This window comes from Myotis davidii, unplaced genomic scaffold, assembly GCF_000327345.1.
Source record: "Myotis davidii unplaced genomic scaffold, ASM32734v1 scaffold937, whole genome shotgun sequence".
NCBI lineage: Eukaryota > Metazoa > Chordata > Mammalia > Chiroptera > Vespertilionidae > Myotis > Myotis davidii.
The window spans coordinates 1,515,299-1,536,220 of NW_006288252.1; the positions used below are offsets into that span (position 1 = coordinate 1,515,299).

General features: G+C 55.5%; 1 protein-coding gene across 1 annotated transcript in view; it reads right to left on the minus strand.

Moving 5' to 3' along the window:
- Window positions 1–1,324: 1,324 nt before the first annotated feature.
- The window catches only part of GRK4 (G protein-coupled receptor kinase 4), a gene marked incomplete at its 5' end in the record, with an annotated part of 34,607 nt that continues 15,009 nt past the window's right edge, over window positions 1,325–20,922 (minus strand). The window contains 12 exons of the mRNA XM_015561567.1: window positions 1,325–1,472; window positions 2,414–2,557; window positions 2,951–3,088; window positions 4,748–4,885; window positions 7,113–7,321; window positions 8,667–8,756; window positions 10,984–11,028; window positions 11,622–11,805; window positions 14,181–14,321; window positions 15,294–15,357; window positions 17,479–17,571; window positions 19,435–19,538. Of these exons, the coding sequence (XP_015417053.1) occupies window positions 1,458–1,472; window positions 2,414–2,557; window positions 2,951–3,088; window positions 4,748–4,885; window positions 7,113–7,321; window positions 8,667–8,756; window positions 10,984–11,028; window positions 11,622–11,805; window positions 14,181–14,321; window positions 15,294–15,357; window positions 17,479–17,571; window positions 19,435–19,538 (1,365 nt within the window). The remainder of the gene's footprint in view (window positions 1,473–2,413; window positions 2,558–2,950; window positions 3,089–4,747; window positions 4,886–7,112; window positions 7,322–8,666; window positions 8,757–10,983; window positions 11,029–11,621; window positions 11,806–14,180; window positions 14,322–15,293; window positions 15,358–17,478; window positions 17,572–19,434; window positions 19,539–20,922) is intronic.

Sequence of the window (20,922 nt, forward strand, 5' to 3'; positions counted from 1 at the left end):
AGCCGTGTGGCCACTGCGGTGATGGGCACCAGGCTTGGCCGCATGGCCTCGTGCTCTGTTCCAGGCCCGACCAGTGCTGGCCAGGATGACCAGCTTCGCTTCGCCTTGTTGCCTCACCTTCAGAGTCTGCTTGTACCCCAGCACGGACTCCCACTTTCCAGGACAGGCTGGAGCCTAGAGTGCATCGGCTCCAACACATCTTCTTTTTCGTCTTCTCGTCTTCTCTGCAGCCACCGTCTTCCTGCCTCAGGTGTGGGACAGCCCCCAACCAAGAGCAGCTGCCAAGATGGCCGGGAGCAAGAAAGTGATAAATTATTTGATGTTACTACGTATGCACACCTCTCCCACTGTAACTGATTTCTTCCCGAGGTGCATTTGGACAGTGTCTGTCCCCGAGGGGAGACCTGTACCAGGAGTGGGAGCTGGAGCGTGCGTGCTGGAGCAGCTGCACCCAGGACGCCTGCGGGATGGGGTGTTCTGGAGCTCTGTCGTTGTCCCTGCCCTTAACATCTTTCAAGGTGATGTGTAACGACAGAGAAGACCTGAGTCACATTCTGAATGCCATCACACTGCATGACGCCCCTCCCGCCAACGAAACAGAAGACTGTGTGCCCCAGCCCCCCTCCTGAAAGTGCCCTAGGCCCCCCCACCCCGCACAGCTCGCTGCTCCACAGGCCAGGCCCATCCCTCACGCAGTAAGAGCGCAGCCAAGTCTGAGGGGTCTGTGCAGAGCTCCGCGTGGGAACCGTCCTCCCTAATCCCAGGGGATGAGCTCCTTCTCCCTTCAACCAGCCCGAGCCCTGGCCTCGCCTGGGCCCCGTCTTTCACCTTCGGCTCAGTTACCTGACCCCATTCTTGGAGGCACTGCGGTCACAATCACAGGCCGCTGTCACAGAAACCCTTTAACACAACCCAGGGTTGGTGAGTCGCCCCCGACGGCCCAGCCCTGACCTCAGGGTCCTGGGAGCAGCCTCTGTCACAGGAGGGGCCGGAGCGTCCGGCAAGCAGCGCAGACCCGCACACCAGGGAGAGGTGCACCTCAGGAAGGCAGACCCTCGTGACATCGTGGAAGCAGACGGGCGACTCTCACGCCGTGCCCTGGACCAGGAAGGCCCGACCGGCCGCTCCCTGCGAGTGCTGGAGGAGAGGACACTCCAGGCGGTGCCCAGGCCCCCGCCCCTCCCTCTCCATGGGCACACGAAGCTTGAGCCCTGCCACAAGGGGCTGTGGGACGTCACAGCCATCCTTGACGGACCTCTTCAAGCCAGCTTCAGTGAAAAGACAATTCAGCTATTAACGTGGAAAAACCTGCAGACTCACGGGCACGTTTTAAGATGTGTCAGACCTGTTTATTGCAATTCACAGAGAGGACGAACACTGAGCCGGCTCCTGGGCGTGGGGTTGGCTCTGCGCAAGCAGCACAGTCCCGCGGGCAGCTCCTCCTCACGGCTCCAGGGTTAACTCATGCAGCCCTGCAACACACGGCCAGTCAGTCCCTTTCTGATGGGAGCTGGCTTAACTTCCCCCGAGGGAAGGGACAGTGGGCAAACCTTGGGGCGCGAACTGGAAGGCAGGCCAAACGCTCACACGTTCTCTATTTCATGACGTGCAGTGTTCTCAGAGCCCACAGCCCGCTGGGTGGCTCTCCGCGCTCCGTCGCACAAGCGCTCCTATCACCCACCCCTGCGCGCTCCAGGGAACCAGCAGGCGCGGCTTCACCCTGCACAGCACCCCCTCAGCTGCGGTTCCCCATGGGGCGTAGTGAGGTTTTCACAGGGCAGCCGCACTGAGCAGGCTCTAGGAGAGTGCCCGGAGGAGCTGGGCCCCCCAGTTCTCAGAGGGAGCGCGGTCATGGTCAATGCCCTCGGAGACTTGCTCCCCCGACAGCGAGTTTTCATCGAGTGCTAGTGGACAGCTCTGAGTGAAGCCCGCGAGAGGGGACGGGACAAGCAGGATCACCCACTAGTCCGAGGAGAGAACTTCACTTGGAAAAAATGCTCACTTTATGCTGCGAAAGAAAACCTCTGCAAACCACTCCCATGTTCAAAAGCAGCAGCTGCCCCGTGAACGCGGGCAAATGGGAACCAGTAACGTAGAGAGGGGGGCGATAGGCGCCTGTGAGGTTTGCTCTGTGAGACTCATGGCCGAGCCCAGCGGACAGTGCTGCCACGGGCAGAGGGCGCCTGCGTCCGGCCGTCCTCCCTTTGGGTCAGAGCAGAGTCCACACGCACAGCAAAGAGCGCGCGGGGCTTCCTGGCTGGGCTCAGGGGCACCAGGGCGGGCTCCTCGCCTGTGCGCATGCCTGACGTAGGAGGCATCGGAAACGAAAAGCTAGTTTTACCGCGGTGAAGTATTTTCTGAACATATCACATTACAAAGCCCCAAACCGCAGGGACAAGGCCTGGGCCCTCACCCAACTGCTGAGGAGTCTGTGGAAGAAGCCTCTCCTTCGCTTGGGGGCTGGCTTCGGCTGGCAGGTTTTGTCTCCCTGATGCAAGTCCCGAGTTTCCTCATTTTCACTCTCGTTGATGTCCTTGAAACATTCCGACTCGATCATCTGCATCCGCAGAAGGGCAGGACAGAGCAGCGGGCAGCCCCGGGTCAGCCAGCCCCCGGGGCCCTCGCCAGCCCTGCCCTCCATTTCTGCTGGCCCTGCCTCCTGGCCTCGTCTTGGGTCCCTTGGCCTCCCTCCCCCTGGTGCCAGCCAGCCCTGCTTAGGAAGTGGGACTTAGGGCCGGAAGCCCCCATCGGACCCAATGGCCACCTTCTGCCTGCCACCTGTGAAGGGACCAGGGACAGCTGCCGTGGATAATTGTACCTCTCAACACCCTCACACAGGTGTGTGTATGTAACAGCTAAGAAGATACCGTCACACACACATACACACACGTCCTTGTCATTTTCATCCGTCACCCTCACTTGGGTAGCGGCGCACGCTGACAAGCAGTACCTCATTCTGCCAGGGGATGGAGACAGAGCCCGTGACAAACTGGCTGTAGAAGGCGGTGTCGGCGGCGTCCAGGTAGATGCCTCTCACCATGGAGAACTGCTCGATGTCCATGATGTCCTTACAATACACCGCACGCGGCTGCGCACGGAGAACAAGGAGGCACCGGCCGTGAGGCCACTGGGCCACTGGGTGTCCTTAACCACGACGGACACCGCACACGAGGTCAAGGCCTGCACACTTCCTCGGGCCTGGTTCCGCCGGGCCTCTCATCTGAAGCGTTCTGACCCTCCCTGGACACTGTCATTAACCTGTGGACACTGTCCGGCCAGGCCTCTTGCCCACACACCTGAGACCCACGCCTCCCTTTTCTGCAGTGGACAATGGGTTACAGGCGGGCCAGGGCAAAGAGAGTGGTCAGGTGCTCTCGTGGGGACATGGCCCTGATCCTCACGCCCGCCTCACACTCAGCTTCCTTCACAGCGACACCCGCCTAGTCTACGTGAGTAACGGCGGGCCCGTCAGCGCTCATCTCAGGTCCCAGCCGAGGGAGGCTGGTCTGCACACCCTCCTCAGGGCCAGGGGCCAGACTCTGTCCTCAGGAGCCAGCGGCCAGGAGCAGGCGGGGCGTCTCAGTGCGGCCGCCTGCCTGGCTGGGAGTGAGGAAGAGAGCGCAGCAGCGGCCTGGCCCAGCTAAGGCGGGGCGCCCTGCAGCTCCAAGCACGCACACCCCAGAGTGATGACCAGGGGGTCCTGTTCCCGAAGCCAGGTAGGAACTTCTCCGAAAGCAGCTGCCACCACAGGGGAGACAGTCCAGGGGGAGGCTGGTGGAACCGGGCCCAGGCCCAGGCCCAGAACCTGTACTGATCCCCACTCAAGTGCAAGCGCCTGACACGTGACAATCAGACTCTGCTGTCACCTAGCCCCCGCAGGTCCTCTGGCTAAAGCCAAGGGAACTCCCAGAACCGCCCAGACCTCTGGCCTACGCATCTTAGCACCGCACCCCATCATCTCTCCCTCCTCAGAGAAGACTGTTGGCCGGCCTCCCTGCACAGGCCCCAGGCGGCCCAGGCCTGGTGGGAAGGCTCTAGGGCCCAGTGGTCCATCGGAAGTCTCTGCCTGGGGTTCTGCTCCTGCTGTAACTGACTCACCGCTGATCTGCGCAGCCTGGAGCGAGCTCCCTCAGGGGAGCCGGCTGTTGTTCTCCCTGTGCCCACACTACAGCGTGTCATCAACATGCAATTGGAACCAGTTCCCGGGAAGAAGCCACTCGTGTAAGATATATGGATATAACCGAGTCCCGAACTCTGCGGCTAGACACCTCACGGCCATCACACCCTGCAGGACCGCCTCACACCCGGCCACAGACCATTGTCCAATCCGTCTATGCCTGTGTTCCCACCGGCACTGACACGTGCCTGAGCCTGGATCAGTGTCTCCCCCACACACACTGAGGCGACCACTCCAGGCCCTCAATGTGCAGCCAGGACCTCTGAGACACACGCTGGCCGGCACTGACATCAGAAGGGGATACTGCGGGGAAGGTCTGAGGACAGCTGTGGCCGGGCTCAGCTCCGATGGCCCACGGCGGACACCAGGCCCCAAGCCCGAAGCCAGAGCGCTGCTGAGAAGGCCTGTGAGGACAGGCCTAGGACTATGGGGGGTGGGGAGGGAGGAGGAACCAGATCCTAGGGGACCTGAGTGGAAGTCACATCCACTGGCTGCAACAGGTGACCTGGAGCTACTGGGGTGAGGCCTGCCTTTTCTGGGACCCCTGCTACTAGGCCACACGGTACTCACGTCTGGGCAGAACGGGGGCTCCAACATGTGTACTTCCAGCCTCTTGAAGTTAATGTTCTTGAACAGGGGGTGCTTTCGCACACCAGCGGCTCCATCACCCTGGCAGCCCAGGCGCTGCTTGGGGTCCTTGGTGAGTAACTGGAAGAAGCAGAAATGGAGTCAAAAGCTCCGGGGTCAAAAGAACGCAGAACAGCTCCACAACCATCCCCAAGGAAGAGGCAAAGAGCACCCGCTTCGAAACAGAGGCCTCGATTTCAGTGTCCACCCAACTTCATTCATTCAGACTTGACTAATTAAACATGCGGTGCTTCAAACGGAGTTAAACTGAAGTTTTCCTTTGAGCTGTCAATAAATAAAGAGTTGGCGAATAAATCCCTAAGAAAATAAATTTTTACCATGAAAAATGAGCGAAATCTTTAAAAGAAATAGAAACCGTTCAGCACTTCTGAGCAACTACTTACAGCTAAGTCACGCCTACACGTAGAGACCACTCACTCCTGATCTGCTCACTGAGGCGGCCGCGGGGTCTCAGCGAACACTTCGCCAGCCTGGCTCCAGAAGTCACACACGCTTACAACTGACGGCGTTCTTACTCACACATCTGTAACTGTCACAGCTCGGAAGAACTTCCTCCAGTTACAACCAACCAAAAAGGTTTGGCTGGGCGCCAAGCAACACAGGAAAGACCTGGAGCTTGAAAATACTCCCGGGCCAGGCCAGGAGTGCAGCCCGCCCCAGCCCTGGCTGCCTGAACTGCCTGAGCGGCACGGGGTGAGCGGCTCTGCTGCTCTTGCACTGGCAGCGGGATGAGGAGCCTGACAGACACCGAGCCCCGAGGCCTAAGCAGCACTGGGCCCCTGGCCCCTCCAGACTCACAGCCAGCACCTACCGCTTCTCTGAAAACAAACCCAGTTTCCAGGCAGAGGCCAGAGAGCATTCTGGCTCGAGCTTACCTGCTTTTCTTTCTTTCTTTCTTTCTTTTTTAACCTGCCCTTCACTATAGTCATTTTTCCGTGTTTCAGCTGCCGGGAGCCTGTGAGGCCTCGGGGCAGGTCCATTTCCAACGTGCCTTCTCACATCCCTGCAGCCACCCGAGGGAGCAAGCACTCAGGCAGTATTTGTGAGCTGCACGGAACAGCAGCTTGGACAGCTCCTGACTAAACTGTCAGCTCCAAGCAAAGGAGCTGGAAGAAAGGCCCTGAGCCCAGTGCCCGTGACAGGCAGGAGCACAGCCGCCATCCACGGAAACACACGGAGAAGGAAGCTGACATGGCTACTGCCAGCACCGTCCACTCCCGAGTTACTGACGCACTTCAGTGACAGCGCCTGCTGGAGTTTCCAACATCCCCAGGAACCTGCCCCCCGTCCCTCCAGCCACTCCCCTGGGTCACACCCCGACTCTACATGACCAGCAAGCCCTCCTCTGCTGCCCCGCAAGCAGCCTCCCCCGTGTGTGCCCGTCTTTCTCACCTAACTGGCCAGGAGGCACCGCGACTCCGCAGGCTGTGGCTCATAACGGCAGCCTGACCCACAACGGGGGCCTCAAACTCTCCCTTCATTTCAACCCACATGGCCCTCTGATGCTGCAGGATCGCCTCCCCTCCCTTCATCTCCTCTCCTCTGCACACCGGGCCTCCTCAGCTCCCTCCCACCCCCGAGCGGCCGATGACCTCTGAGACCAGAGGCACAGAACGTGCATGAGCTCCCAGTGCGCATCCACGGCCCGGCCCGGCACCATCTCTCCCGCGCTCCGCCTCTCCTGCCTGCTCCACCGGGTGCAGCCAGGTCTGAGCTGCTCCCGCCGCCCCCCTCCCCCGTCCCCGAACTTCTGCTAAGGCTGGCTGGCCCCTCCGTCCTCCTCACAGCCTCTCCCCGGCACGTCCCTCCCCTGGAGCCCTGTGACGGCTTCCCCGTCAGTGGACACCTGTGCCTCCCCGTGTGAGTGACAGTCCACACCCCTCCTGCCCATCCCCGCTCCGGCAGCAGAATGAGCCCTGGGGACGGGTCCTTGTCTGCTTTCCTCACTCAGGATCCCCAGTGCCTAGGACAGTCCCACGGGAGATGCAAACGGGAAGGAGTGAAGAAATGGACGCAGAACATGTGAGCACTGGCTTCAGGGAGGACGGAGCGCCTTTCACCCCTCAGTGTGGGCCGGGCAGCAGGGACCATCACGCCGTTCCTCCCGGGCGGCATCCGGAAGGTTCCCTCCTGCCTGACTGGGGAGGAAGTCCCTGGCATTCGCCTCAGGAACACGAAGGCCCTCGGCGGCCCCCTGAGCCAGGGCCTTGCTCACTGGACACGGACAACGCGGGGCTGCCATGGCCGCGGGAGGGAGAAACTCACGCCCGAGCCCGAGCCGACCCACCATCCTGCAGATGGACTCGGCGTCCTCCGAGAACCGCTGGGAGTACAGCTCCGTGTCCTCCTTCACGCGCCGCTCCACCTCCTCCCGCTTGGCTTTCTCTTTGAATTTTCTGAACGGAGAGTGCCCCTGAATCATCTCATAGAGCAGACAGCCAAGCCCCCACCAGTCAGGGCTATAGGTGTAGGCTTCGTTATTGATAACTTCAGGAGCTAGGTAACAAACACAGGAAATGCTAATTAAATTTTAAATTTTCTGGTAACTAATTCCAAATAACACACTATAAATACAACATTTGTCTCAACATGCATGAACCTAGAAACATGTTAAGCAAGAGAGCCAGAGCAAAAGGCTGACTAGCGTGTGACTATCTCTATGAAGCGGGCAGACTGGCCAAGTGCCGGGCACGGAGAGCAGCTGCGTGGCTGCAGCCTGGGCTGGGAGGGGCAGAGCCGCTGTGGGTGGGCACGGGGGTTCCTGTTCCAGAATGAGACCGTGGTGCTGGGCGCACAGTGCTGTGACGGCTGAGACCAGGGATGTACACGTCGGGTCGGCGGGCTTCAGGTGCATGAAGTATGTTTCAGTCCAGCTGTCACTGGAAACTACATCACAGAGCGGGCAACAAGTCCCCACAGAGGAACCACTGGCAAGGGTGCTCCCTCCAAACACAGCCACCGCCCCGGGGTCCCTTGGCCGAGGGGGCTCCCTTGGGCCAGCACTGGGAGGGAAAGGCGCTGTGCCGGACCTCCGCCTCCCCACCCCTGCCCGCCCCCACTTCCAGCTCTAGTGCTGAGAATACAGCTCTGCTCAGTATAGGAACAATCTCCAAAATGGAAATGTGTATTTTTGCTAGGAGCCCCAGTTTCCTGTGTTTTTAATATAAATAGTGTACACAGACTGATGGAACTTTAAATAAACGGGAATTAAGTATGTAAGAGTTGGGGAAAAAAAGGGGACCATCACGCCATTCCTCCTGGGCGGCATCCGGAAGGTTCCCTCCTGCCTGACTCGGGAGGAAGCCCCTGGCATTCGCCTCGGGAACACGAAGGCCCTCGGCGGCCTCCTGAGCTGGGCCTTGCTCACTGGACTGTCCCTCATCTCATCGGGTCCCCGCGGCAGGTGACAGCAGAGCAGCAGGCTGTGGGAGTCGCTGCAGGCTCTGCAGGGGCCCTCGGCAGCCCCTCGGGGTCAGGCTGGCGCCCGGCTGGACAGTGAGGTCACTGCTCTGGAGCTGACCAAGGCAGGCCCGCGCACCCAGACTTCGGCATGGCCAGGGGACACAGTTCCACCAGGGGTCTGCGAGGCCGCGTGCACCCGGCGTGGCAGCGGCAGAGTGCGATGGGCTGCCTGGTCCCGACCCTGCCTTCACGGAGCCCAAGGCGTCTACGGGCCTCAGTCCCACCTAGGACAGGAGTGGACAGGAGGACTCCTCACACTCCCACGCCGCCGGCACAACTTCCAACGCCACCTGTGCCTCAGGTAGAATGTCTCTGTGTCCTGAGAACCCGGGCACCTAGACAGAAAGGGCAAGGCTCGCTGAAGGGGTCCTCTACGTACCCATGTAGCCGACTGTTCCAACTCTTCCTCGAATTGTCTCCCCTTCTGGGACCTCCATGGCTAAACCAAGATCTGAAATCCGGACATGTCCTGCGTGTGTTCAAATACATGACACAAATCACGGGGGGCGTGCTGACGCTTCCACTCCCTACAGCCTGGGGAGAGCCGCCTACAGCGCATGGCGGGAGCTGCAGCGGCCCACGCTCTCAGACTGAGATCTAAGTGACAGTGACCTGTCCACATCTGCTCAAGTACCACCCAGAGCGTTCAGCTCCGCTCACAGCAGGACATTAGGCTTCTGCCTGGCTCGGGGTCGGGAAGCCATTTGACCATCGACACCTGCGGACAAGCTCTCCCAGGCACTGAATCGTTCCCGACCAGCCTACACAGCACTCGGGACAGGAACAGGGACCTGGGACTGAGGCTGCACTGCATCACAAATCCCATCATGCCCTGGGCGCGAGCCTACCCAGGAAGCAGGAGGGTGCCGGGATCAGGGCAGATTCTGGAGCCCCGAGGCCTGGGTTTGAGTCCCAGCTCTGCCACATGTTAGCGCGTCTGGGTTTCCTCCTTCACAGAGAAGATTCCCTCAGCAATGCAGTTTTATATAGTTTATGTCTAAGGAGAGTACACGCATGTTGCAAAATTTCAAGTTCCCCTGTCTCATTTTACTTTTAAAAGGAGAAATGAACAGTAAACCTACTGGAAAAACTGCAAGTTTGAGACACGGTCTGTGGGCGGTGTGTGGGGACACAGGCAGATACAAACAGCACAACAGCCTTGCCCGTGGGGCTCAGTTGGCTGAGCTCTGTCCCAGGCAATAAAGGGTCCCTGGGTTGATTCCCACTCAGGGCATATGCCGGGTTGCGGGCTCCATCCCCAGCAGGGGGTGTGTAGGAAGCAGGTGGCTGATGCTTCTCTCTCTCTCTCTCTCTCTCTCTCTCTCCCCTTCTCCCTGCCTCTGTTTAAAAACAAACAAACAAAACAACCAGCACAACCCCCGATGGAGGGATATAGCAGAACTGCACGTGACCTGGCCTTCAGCCTAGCACCCCACTCCTATGGCTCTACCCCAGGGCTGCACTAGAACCACAGGCAGTGCCATGTGCCCAGGCTGCACGCTGTGCACAGTGGAACAGCAGAGACTGGGGCAGCCAGGCCCTCCCGGTGACAAGGGGCCAGGAGATCTCCTGAGTGTGGGAGAGTGACCTCTGCTACACATTAAAAAAGCAAAGTGAGGAAAACAGCATAAGATGTCAGTCATCAGACCCTAATGTTCTCCGCATCAGAGAAAAATGCAAAGGGAAGAAGAAGGGAATGTCAATATGAACCCGTGATGAAGGTTTTCTTTAAAAAAAAGAGAAAGGGCACATTTCCTCTGCCAACTCCGAAGGCCTAGGAAGAATGAACCGCACAGCAATGGGACCGCGGCGCCCACGTGGGTCTCGCGAGGCCGCTCTCCACACAGAGGACGGGCCCTGGGGAGACGGTGGACTCAGCTCTCAGGACACACACAGGGGACCCTGGAACAGGATCACAGAGGAAACAAAGGGCGATGTTCAAATCTACGGGGCACCTGCTGGCCATGCGGGACAAGCTGACCAAAGCGAACAATGACTCCAGTGGACGGAAACCTAGCAAAGCATTACAACCCGCCAGTTCATAACGACAGCAAAACAGGAAGCGAACACCTCCTGGTCGTCTTGTGAAAACAAGGGGCGCAGAGCCCAGTGTTTCACCGGGTTTTCCTGAGCAAAGAGGTAAACAAATGCTGACGAGGCCAAGTTCTTTCTCGCAGAGGAATCCAACAAGTGCGTGCCCAGGAGCAGCAGAAGCAGAAGGCCGTCGCCGAGTCCCAGGTATGACAGGGAGACACTGACCGTTAAGCCGACAGCGGAAAGCTGCTGACCAAGACCCAGCCCCAAGGGCCGCTCCTAACACCATCACAGGCTCCCCTGCCGTGGAAGAGCCCACGCGGCCATGTGCACGGCTGCCCTGGGACACATGCCCCGTAAGGAGGGCAACACCGTGAGCAGCGCGCCCATGGTCAGAAGGGCGTGGAAACCCCCGTCTCAGGAATACAGCAAGGTGTGGGTCAAGAGCAAGAGCAGAATGCCCTCACTGTGAGTGAACCTCGGCCTGCTGCTCGCCTGGGCCCAGGGGTGACAAGGCCACCCATGCACTTGCAGAGGCGTCCCCGGCTCGCTCTGCTGCGTCTGCCTGATGTCTGAGTGGAGGGCACGCAGGCTTCTGCACTGACTCTCTGCCCCCAAGTCCCTCTCAACGAGGTCTGTGCTCCAGAGGGAGGTTCACTCACCGCGGTCGTCAAGGAGAATGTTCTCGGGCTTTAAGTCTCTGCAAAGGAAGAAGTGACAACAAAGAGCAGTTATTTGGAAGCTGACACTGCGACCCATCAGCAGCCGCAGAAACAGCCCCGCGGTCTCTGCACCGACAACGGTGAGAGTGAGCGCCCGCCGCCCGCCCGCCCGCGGGAAAGTACGAGGCAAGCAGTGACTGGGAAATCGAAGGAGCAGGCAAATACCCAGGAGGGACTTGTGGCCAACGGGCGGGGTGAGAGCGAGGGACACCCAGACCCTGGGACTTTAGGAGAAAGGGTGAGGCTGGCAGGGCCTCCAGCAGCTACAGGACGGGGGCTGCTTTCCCTCAGACTAAGACACTGAACTAAGGCTATTAATTTCGTTTTCTTACTAAATTCTGAGAGGTAAAAAGAGCCAGTAACTGTGATTTTAAGACACTGAATTGTGTGCCATTTGCTGGAACCGAGTCCAAGCCCTCAGCAGCAGGCTCACTGTCTCAGAGTCGGAAACAGGTTCTGACGCGACAGAGGGGCACTGCCCACATCTGACCAGCCGAACCAGCGAGAACGGCCACTAGGGATCAGGGAAGACGGAGAGGGGCCGACGCTCTATCCACTGAGCCAAACAGGTTTCGGCATGATTCTTAAAATATGCAGGTCCTCCAGGCCGCAGCACAGCTCTGCCGCGTAGAACACCGCTCTCTGCTCGTCGATGCCGGGGCCGCCCAGGTTGTAGATGTGGAACTTCAAGTCCCCTCCGTTCATAATGGTGAGCACCAAGCACAGGGCGTCTCTGGTTTCGTACGTGTAGCACAAGCTCACCTGGAGACGGCAGCACCGCAAACACAAGACACCTGCTCAGCCCGGCCCTCCCCCGGGCCGACAGCACTCAGGGAGGCCTGCGGGGGGCGGGCACCCACTCTGCCTCCGGGGCTGCGCCCCCACAGGGGCTTCGGGGCCTTTCTTGCTGAGGACCCGGGGCCAGTTCCCAACTGAAGGGAGAGAACTTGCCACGCCCACGTGGGTGGGTGGGTGGCACCACTTCACCGAGACACTGGATCACCATCCCAGGCTCCCTCACCCTCACCCTCACCCCGCCCCCAGCAGTGCACGGAGGTCTCGCTGCTGCACATCCTTCCAACACTGCTGTCACCCAGCGCGGGTGGTGTTAACCTGCATGGCTCTGACTGTGCACACACGGGGCTACTTCTCATGCTTTTGCGTAGACTTAGGAAACCTATTTTGCCTGGTTTTCTATTGGTCTGTATGTCAATTCACACACACACACACCTGCTAGGGCCATGACTGGACTGCACTTCATTTAATCTCGGCATCAATTTGGGGGGAAACTGACATCTTCACAGCACCCGTCTTCCGACCGGTAAGCCCCCCTCGTTAGCTCTTGTCATTTTCTTTTCTAAGTATTCTCTCAACACCATGTTGAAACTTTTTAAATTGATTTTTTAGCAAGAGAAAGAGAACACCGGTTTGCTGTTCCACTTGTTCATGCACTTGCTGCTGCTTGCTGCACGTGCCCTAACTGGGGATCGAACTACACCGACATCCCGGGAAAACACGCCAACCGAGCTGCCCGGCCAGGGCTCCTGGAACTTCTTGTACTCGCATCTTATAGGTCTCAGTGGAGAAGTCTCGCACATTTTCAATTTTTGCCTAGCTCTCGATGTTCCTTGATGCCATCATAGATGGTGTCAATTTAAAATTTTTCATTTTCTAATGTAGCTAGTGGCACATTTAATAAATTGACTAACTTCCCAATCAGTGACTCGGAAAGTCTCGGACTATCTACCGCACAATCGTGCTGTGGGCGGGGGCGGGGCGGGGGGGGGGAACGGGTGTGACGTAGCTGGGCAGGACCCGCACTGCTGTTCGCAGGGAACAGATCCCAGAGGAAGGGAGAATATTTCTAGGTTCCTTGGGAGCAGCCAAGAAGGCAGAAACAAAAACATTTCATTTAAATAGAATAAACCGCAACTACTTCTTATGTCCCTTTCATTACGTTAGAGCGTGGATTTTTATGTTTCAAGGTAGTTATATGTGTAAAGCAGCTCCAAAATGAGCCCATTTTTAAAAATATATATTTTATTGATTTTTTTACAGAGAGGAAGGGAGAGGGATAGAGAGTTAGAAACATCGGTGAGAGAAACATCCATCAGCTGCCTCCTACACACCCCCTACTGGGGATGTGCCCACAACTAAGGTACATGCCCTTGACCGGAATTGAACCCAGGACCCTTCAGTCCGCAGACTGACGCTCTATCCACTGAGCCAAACGGGTCAGGGCCAAAATGAGCCCATTTTATTAAAGATTTTCAGGTGACATGCGTCAGACTGTCATGGCAGACACATAAAGTCTTGCTATTAAATTTACACGATGGCCACCCACTGCTGGGAACGCTGCCCCCCAGCACAAAGCAGCTGACCTCACACTGAGAAATCAATGACTTGGAGGAAGTGACTCTAACACTACAAATCATTTTACAAACTACCTGTCACTCTCTTCCTTCAACCAGACCCTCATACTGCAGTAGATGCTGCAGGAAATACACGATCAGGTGATGAGATACCAGGTTGGAGATGAAACCACACCACTCACTGCTCAGCCCGGGCCTGGAGCGGGTCCTGAGCTCACCGACCACAGAGAAGGTGGACGGAGAGGCACCATACAAGGGGTGCTCACTGAGGGCCACGCAGTAAAGGTGCAGGTAGCAGAGAAAGGGAGAGACGGGATGGCCTGAGGCCCAGAGAGGAGGCGCTAGAGCAGGTCTCCAGCCGGAAGCTGGCTGCCAGGGGAACGGGGGACACCTGGCCGGCCAAGCTTGCAGTGGACGTCACCGCCAGACCAGGCCTGGTGGAAGCAGCGGATCTGTTACAAACCCCAGTTCCAAGCAGGCTCTCCACTGTCGTACGTCTGTGTCCGGGTAGGAATTGAGTAAGAAAAGAGAGGGCTGTTACTAAAGCAAAGCCGTTCCCGACACCTATGCCTGTTAACAGCACAAGATGGCAACCGCACACGCACTACACCAAGAAATTCCCACGGCTGGAAGGAGGGGGCTTAGAGGCAGGTCGTTAAGGGAAATGCTGGTTCCCACGGGTCCTCAGTGAGGACGAGAGGAGGGACTCCTGCAGATCCACCGGGCTCTCTCTGAGGCCCCCGGGAGGCGAGAGGAGGTACTTACTACAAATCTACTTTGCACTTTTTCCAGGAGTCTTTTCTCATTCAGGGCCATGGCTTCGCCGTTCCTCCTTTTAATTCTTTTCTTTAGCATCTTTTTACAGGCGTACATTTTCCCTGTGGCTCTCACTTGACAGGCATAAACCTAGTGGCAAAGAGAAAAGGAGAGGTGGATCGGAGCTGGGGTTCCCAGGCCACGGGGAAAACCGTCTTCTGTGATCAGCCTGTCAGCGCAGCAGCAGAACTGGCCGAGCCACGGCCACTGCCATGGCCACAGCTGGGAGTGTCTGAGCCGCCCCTGCCTCCCCTCGGCTTCCTTTTCTACGGCAGGCGCTGGGGCAATCACGGGAAACACGTGCTCTAACACCCAGGACAGCGGGAGACGGGACTGGTTCATGTGTGATCGTGGTGCAACTCTTTAACATGTCTCCCTCCTTTTTTGTACAAAAGCAAAAGTTTTAGAAACTAGATTCTTGATTTTTTAGAAAGTTCAAGAATATTAGAAAATATATTTTACAGAAGTCATAGACTTTCATACATTTATTATAGTTAGTTTTAAAGTCATATTTACATATTACTTAATTTTATATTATGAACATTTTCAAACATATAAAAGTGCCCTGACCTGGAATCAAACCATGATCTCCTGGATCATGGTTGACACTCAACCACTGAGCCACACTGGCTGGGCACTTCCAAATTTTTTTAAAAGCTTTTACTAACGTACCTTTTGCTCAAAGTTCAATCTTTTTTTAAAAAAATATGTATTTTATTGATTTTTTTACAGAGAGGAAGGGAGAGGGATAGAGAGTTAGGAACATCGATGAGAGAGAAACATCGATCAGCTGCCTCCTGCACACTCTCCACAGGGGATGTGCCCACAACCAAGGTACATGCCCTTGACCGGAACTGAACCTGGGACCCTTGAGTCCGCAGGCCGACGCCCTATCCACTGAACAACACGGCCAGGGCTCAAAGCTCAATCTTAATGCTCATGCTTATTCCCCGGATACATGTTATGGAAGCACATGTGCAACTTCAGTGGGTGCGTTACCTGAAGCAAGTGTCTCAAATACCTGCTGTATAGCATGACGCACATTGGCCACATAACACTTACCTCTCCGAATCCGCCTTTTCCTAGAACTCTGTAATGTCTAAATGTTTTCTTTGTTACTGGCTGCCTAAGTAATAAAAAAGAAGTTTTAGGTCTCACATCACATTGTTACTTTAAAGCAGAAAAGCCCACCTAGCTCTTGTCCCAGACTTACTTACGGAACCCTACTGGTCTAGGGGAGGACAGGGTGCCTGTGCTTGGGGACGGTGGCCCTCCCGGGGGACAGCTCTCAGCTGCACTCAGCAACAAGCACACGGAACATTTTTCATTGAAAACACTGATGACAGATGCAGAATGGTCGTTATCTTTACTCAGGAAAGACAAGTTTGCAACTCGCCCACATGTGAAGTATTATGTTTTCTCAGGACCCCCGCAGGCCCGTCAGAAAGCTGCTGAGGAAAGAGGACGGGTTTACAGCGCGCTATCCTTTGGAAAACCAGACATCTCGAAAAACATGTCTGAACTAGAACTGGAAAAGTGGTCAATCTATACACAGTATGTCCTCGGGTGACATCGGAGAGCCGCTCCTACGGCGACGTAACGCGATTTTCGCCCTAAGTCGGAACCCACCTACATAAACACCTTATGTCACTCCCGTGGAGCACAGACACAGCAGTAATGAAGGGAAACCAAAAACAAAATTTAAAGGAAGATAACAATCCCTGCCCTTCACTGTGGTAAATAAATAATAAAACATAAAGCACACATGTACATACGTCAAAATCACGGAACTTTTTTATAAAGGGGCGATGGTGACGTAACCACCAAACGACATATGTCGAGTTCGACGTAACCCAAGGACTGTATATATATATAAAAGGCCAAGCAACTGGCCAAGCAACTGGCCGACCAGCGGACCCAGCCGGTAGGTATGACATGCACTGACCACCAGGGGGCAGACAACGCAGGAGCTGCCGAGCGGCAGCAACTTTGCAGAGTACCCTCTCGCACTCTGGGACCCCTTGTGGGATGTCGGACTGCCGGTTTCTGCCCAAACCCCGCAAGCCAGGCCCAGGGACACCACCTGCCGGAGGGACCCCACTCACTCCGCAGACGCCCTTTGAGCCCCGGCACCGCCCCAGGTGCAGCTGGCCGGGAGGGATCATGGGAGGTTGGCTCCAGGGCGTGTCCGGTCCATCTCGCCCAGTCCCTCCCCACTGGCCACCTTCTAAGTTCCTTTCAATGTGCACGAATCTGTGCACCAGGCCTCTAGTCAATAATAACTGCAGCCCTGGCCGATGTCGCTCAATGGTTAGACTGTTGGCCCAAACACTGAAGTGTCAAGAGTTCGATTCCCAGTCAAGGGCACGTACCTGGGTTACAGGTTTCATCCCCGGCCCTGGTTGGGGTGTGTTCAGGAGGCAACCAATCAATGTATCTCTCTCAGGTCGATGTTTCTCTCTCTCTCCTCCCTTACCCCCTCACTTCCAATCTCTCTGGAAATCAATGGAAAGAATATCCTCACTCCTCGGGTGAGGAGTAAAAGTAAAAATAATAACAATTGTAATAACAATACTAGTGGCAGCTAATACTTTGTGAGCACTTACTCTGTACACGAGACTAGGACTTCACACACATTTCTCAGGCGACCGGGGCATCTAGTGGCGTGGGTCATGCGCACCTCGACTTACAGAACCAGGACCTGAAGCTCACAAAGGCTAAGTCACTTGCCTGAGGTCACACAGCTGTAGGAGGCCGCACAGCTGCAGGAGCCGCACAGCTGCAGGAGGCCGCACAGCTGCAATACGCCGCACAGCTGCAGGAGGCCGCACAGCTGCAGGAGCCGCACAGCTGCAGGAGGCCGCACAGCTGCAATACGCCGCACAGCTGCAGGAGGCCGCACAGCTGCAGGAGCCGCACAGCTGCAGGAGGCCGCACAGCTGCAATACGCCGCACAGCTGCAGGAGGCCGCACAGCCTGAGACCCACAGCACTGTATGTCTGTGACCCTAGGACATGCTTTATTCTTCTAACTACTGCACCAAGAGGGCTGACAACCATTTAAAAAGACAGAACAGAGTCAACTGAATGAGAAGAAACTAGTAACACACATTAATAATCTCTGTACAGAAATACCACGTGAAGGCCAAGATTTCCAAGAGTACTTTGACAGATGGAAAAGTATACATTAGTCAGGGTGAGTATGAGAAGTTACCATTGTTTTCCCTGAATCTTAAGTGAGAACATACCTTTCCAGCCATTTCCACTGTAAAAATCGAGAAAAATATGGGCTCTCTTGGTATTCTTCAAATGGCTTTCCACTTAAATAGCGATGGACAACTCTAGAAGAAGATGGCGTGCAGTTATACCTGCTTCCTTACAACACGGAAACAGCTGTGTTAGTGCAACAGCAAGCCCGGGGCATGGGAAAGTCTATCACACACACACTGCTCAATACTGAATGCGAAATTACAGGAGCACAACAGGCTCCAATGCTATCAGTGAAAACAGGAAGGGAAGATTCAAAAGAAATGAAATCAATTTACCCTCCAAAGTCAGAGGTTCTTTTTCTGTATATGGACATCAGAGAAATGCTTTATAAAAACAATCAGTAAAAAGACACTAGTTTAAAACATATTCAAAGTGTGTGTGCACACACTGGCATGTATATTTCAGGAGGGAATTTAAACATTTTGTAAACAAAATGGAGGAATGTCTAATTGGTAATAGTCACAAGGCAGAACATGTTAATATGTGACACACCTGTCGTTTTAACACTGGAAATGAAGCAATTATTTTACGCGACACACTTTCTCAAATTTTATGCACTTGGCCTGGCCACTGAGGCTTCATCTCTAACTCTATTTTAGAAGGAATAAAATGCTCACTTGGGGAAGCATCTCTCCCTGTCCTGCTGAGCGGGCTGCAAGCACGCGCCGTTGCTGCAGGGAACACAGTGCTGAGGTCCCCACAGGCTGAGGCCTCTCCGGGGAGCTCGGCAGCAAAGCTGCATTTACAGTGACACTAAAGCCTCACGTATTCTGAGCCCCATTCTCCCAGAGGCTCTCCAGAGGCTGCAGTGTGACAACGCCGCAGCTCTGAGAGCGGGACGCTCGTGTCTATTTTTAAGAAGCACGACCCACAGGAACAAAAGCTCTCCGGGTCCTCCACGTGTTTTAAGAGCAGACCAGGTCCTGAGAGGAAAGGTCTGAACCGGCCGCGACGTTCAATCTGAGAACTAAACCCGGGCCTGCTCCTCACTTCCTCGTGGACAGGCTGCTCCCGGGCGCTGGGGCAGGTGGGTAGCTCAAGTGCAAACCTTTCTGAACCGGTTAAAGGACTCGATGCCGCTGTCAGCTACATCGTCTTTATCAAGGCATTTAAGAATTTCCATGAGAAGCACAGCACAGACAGAGCTTGTTCTACAGGGAGAGGCAAAAGCAGGCTTACAGCTGTCCGTATGGAAAATAATACAATAATTAGTAAATAATACAGGACTAAACTGTTTCGCACACTCACCGCCGGAAGCCCACTTTCCCTCACCTGTATTATATTTGTGTATTTCAGAGTCTGTTTAATCAATGGCTACCATCAACCTAACCTACCATCCTTCTCAATTTCACTTCCTCACACGCCTACCTCAAAACAGTGAACCGCTGCTCAGCTCTAGCCTGGGAAACAAGGCTACCGCACGCATTTCAAACCATTATGACATTTGAAACTGCACAGTCCTGGCCGCGTTTCCAGTGGTTAGTGTCAGTCTGTGAAGCAGAAGGACCTTGGGCTCGATTCCCAGTCAAGGGCAGGTACCTGGATTGCACGTTCGATCCTGGCCCTGGTCGGGGGCGTACAGGAGGCAGCCAATCGGTGTGTCTCTCTCATATTGATGTTTCTCTCTATTTCCCTTCCTCTCTCTCTAAAATCATTAAAAAACCAAAACATTTTATGGAAATCTTTTCATCCCCGACACCAGCATTTTGGAAGGCTGAGCAGAGGGCCAGGAGCTGGCGGAGTGCTGCTACCGCCCTGGCCCTCCGATGTGGCTGCCTCCGTGGGTCCCTATGCAAGTGTACTGACGACTCCTCCTCGTGGAAGCGCATTTCATCTCGCAGCGCTCTGTAAGAGCGGTCTCATGCCCAGAAGCCTCCAGCAGGCCCGTCTCAGGGCGAGCCACAGTGATGGGCAGGGTGGGCACAGCCCCTTACCTGACACATTCCTTGAACAGCTCTTTGGAGGGGACCTCCTTCAGTCGCAGCCTGCACGCTCTCACAACACGGGCAGAAATCCGGGGTAAAGGGGCTGCCGCGTTCTTACAGCACAAACCAAAGACATGAAATTAGTGATTTCGCAACTTACCAATTATGAGCAAGACCTAACGCTTATTGTGAAAAACGAAAACACGGAGGACATGAAGTAAGTCTAGGTACCGCCGTCACTCTGCCCAGCCTCATCCCCCAGGGTTCAGAGTGTCACCTTTCCCCGGGACATCAAAACAGACACTGCACCCCACGTCACAGCATCACTCACACAACAGCCAGAGGCAGGCGCGCCCCGGTGTCCGTGGGTCGATGCGTGGGCCAACAAAGTGTGGACCACCCGTTCAAAGGGCATTATCCAGCCTTCAATGGAAGAGGATTCTGACACCTGCCACACATGAATGGACCTTGAGGACAACTTGCTAAGTGAAATATGCCAGTCCTGGAAGGGCAAATCCTATCGGACTCCACTTATACCCCGTCCCAACAGCAAATTCATAAAAGACAAAAAGAAGAGCGGGTGCCACGGGCTGGGGAGGGGGGGGGCCTGCTGTTTAATGGGACAGGGTTTTGGCTCCGCATAAAAAATGTTCTGGAGAGAATGCAGGTGACGGCTGTACAATGGAACGTACTTAATGACAAATTTTATACAATTTTTATCACAATTAAAAATGCAAACATACACACAAACGCTCAGAAATACACACACTTTTTCCTCATACAAATGGAATAAAAACTATGCATAGATGTCCCTCAATTTATGATGCAATTATGTCCCAACAAATCCATCCTGAATTCAGAATATCATAGGTCAAACCTACCTAACACGGTAGCTCAGCCAAGCTGGCCTGAAACGTGCTCCGAGCACTTACATCAGCCCACACCAGGGCAACTGTCTTCCACTGCCTTCCCTCTTTCCTCACAGAGGAGACACGGGGGAATTTTGTAGACATGATGGGACACGGAAACACAAAATATCCAGAAAATGCTGACAACACAGCACACTGCAGAGCAGGTGTGGGGAACCCTTTTTCTGCCAAGGGCCATTTGGATCTTTATAACATCACTAGAGGCCTGGTGCACGAATTCATGCACCGGTGGGGTCCAGCCAGCTGCCCTCTCCCACCCCACATGGGGTGATGGGCCAGCTGGGGGGAGGGGCCACGGGAGAGCAAATGGGAGGCAGGGCTGGCGGGGGGAGGGGGGGCAGGGCCTGGAGAAGACCCACTGAGCTGGAGCTGAGCATGGGCCCCAGGCTTCCCAGGGAGGATAGCCTCAGCAAGGAAACAGAAACCACCAGAAGGCTCTACAAACAGACCCTGAGCTCCCCTTTGGCCAGGCGAACTCAGAGCTGTTGTCTCTGTGTGTACATTAGACACAGCCCAGCACTCACCTTTGTCTGTTGGTTAAATCCGTTGCATCAAAATGTGTTCACAT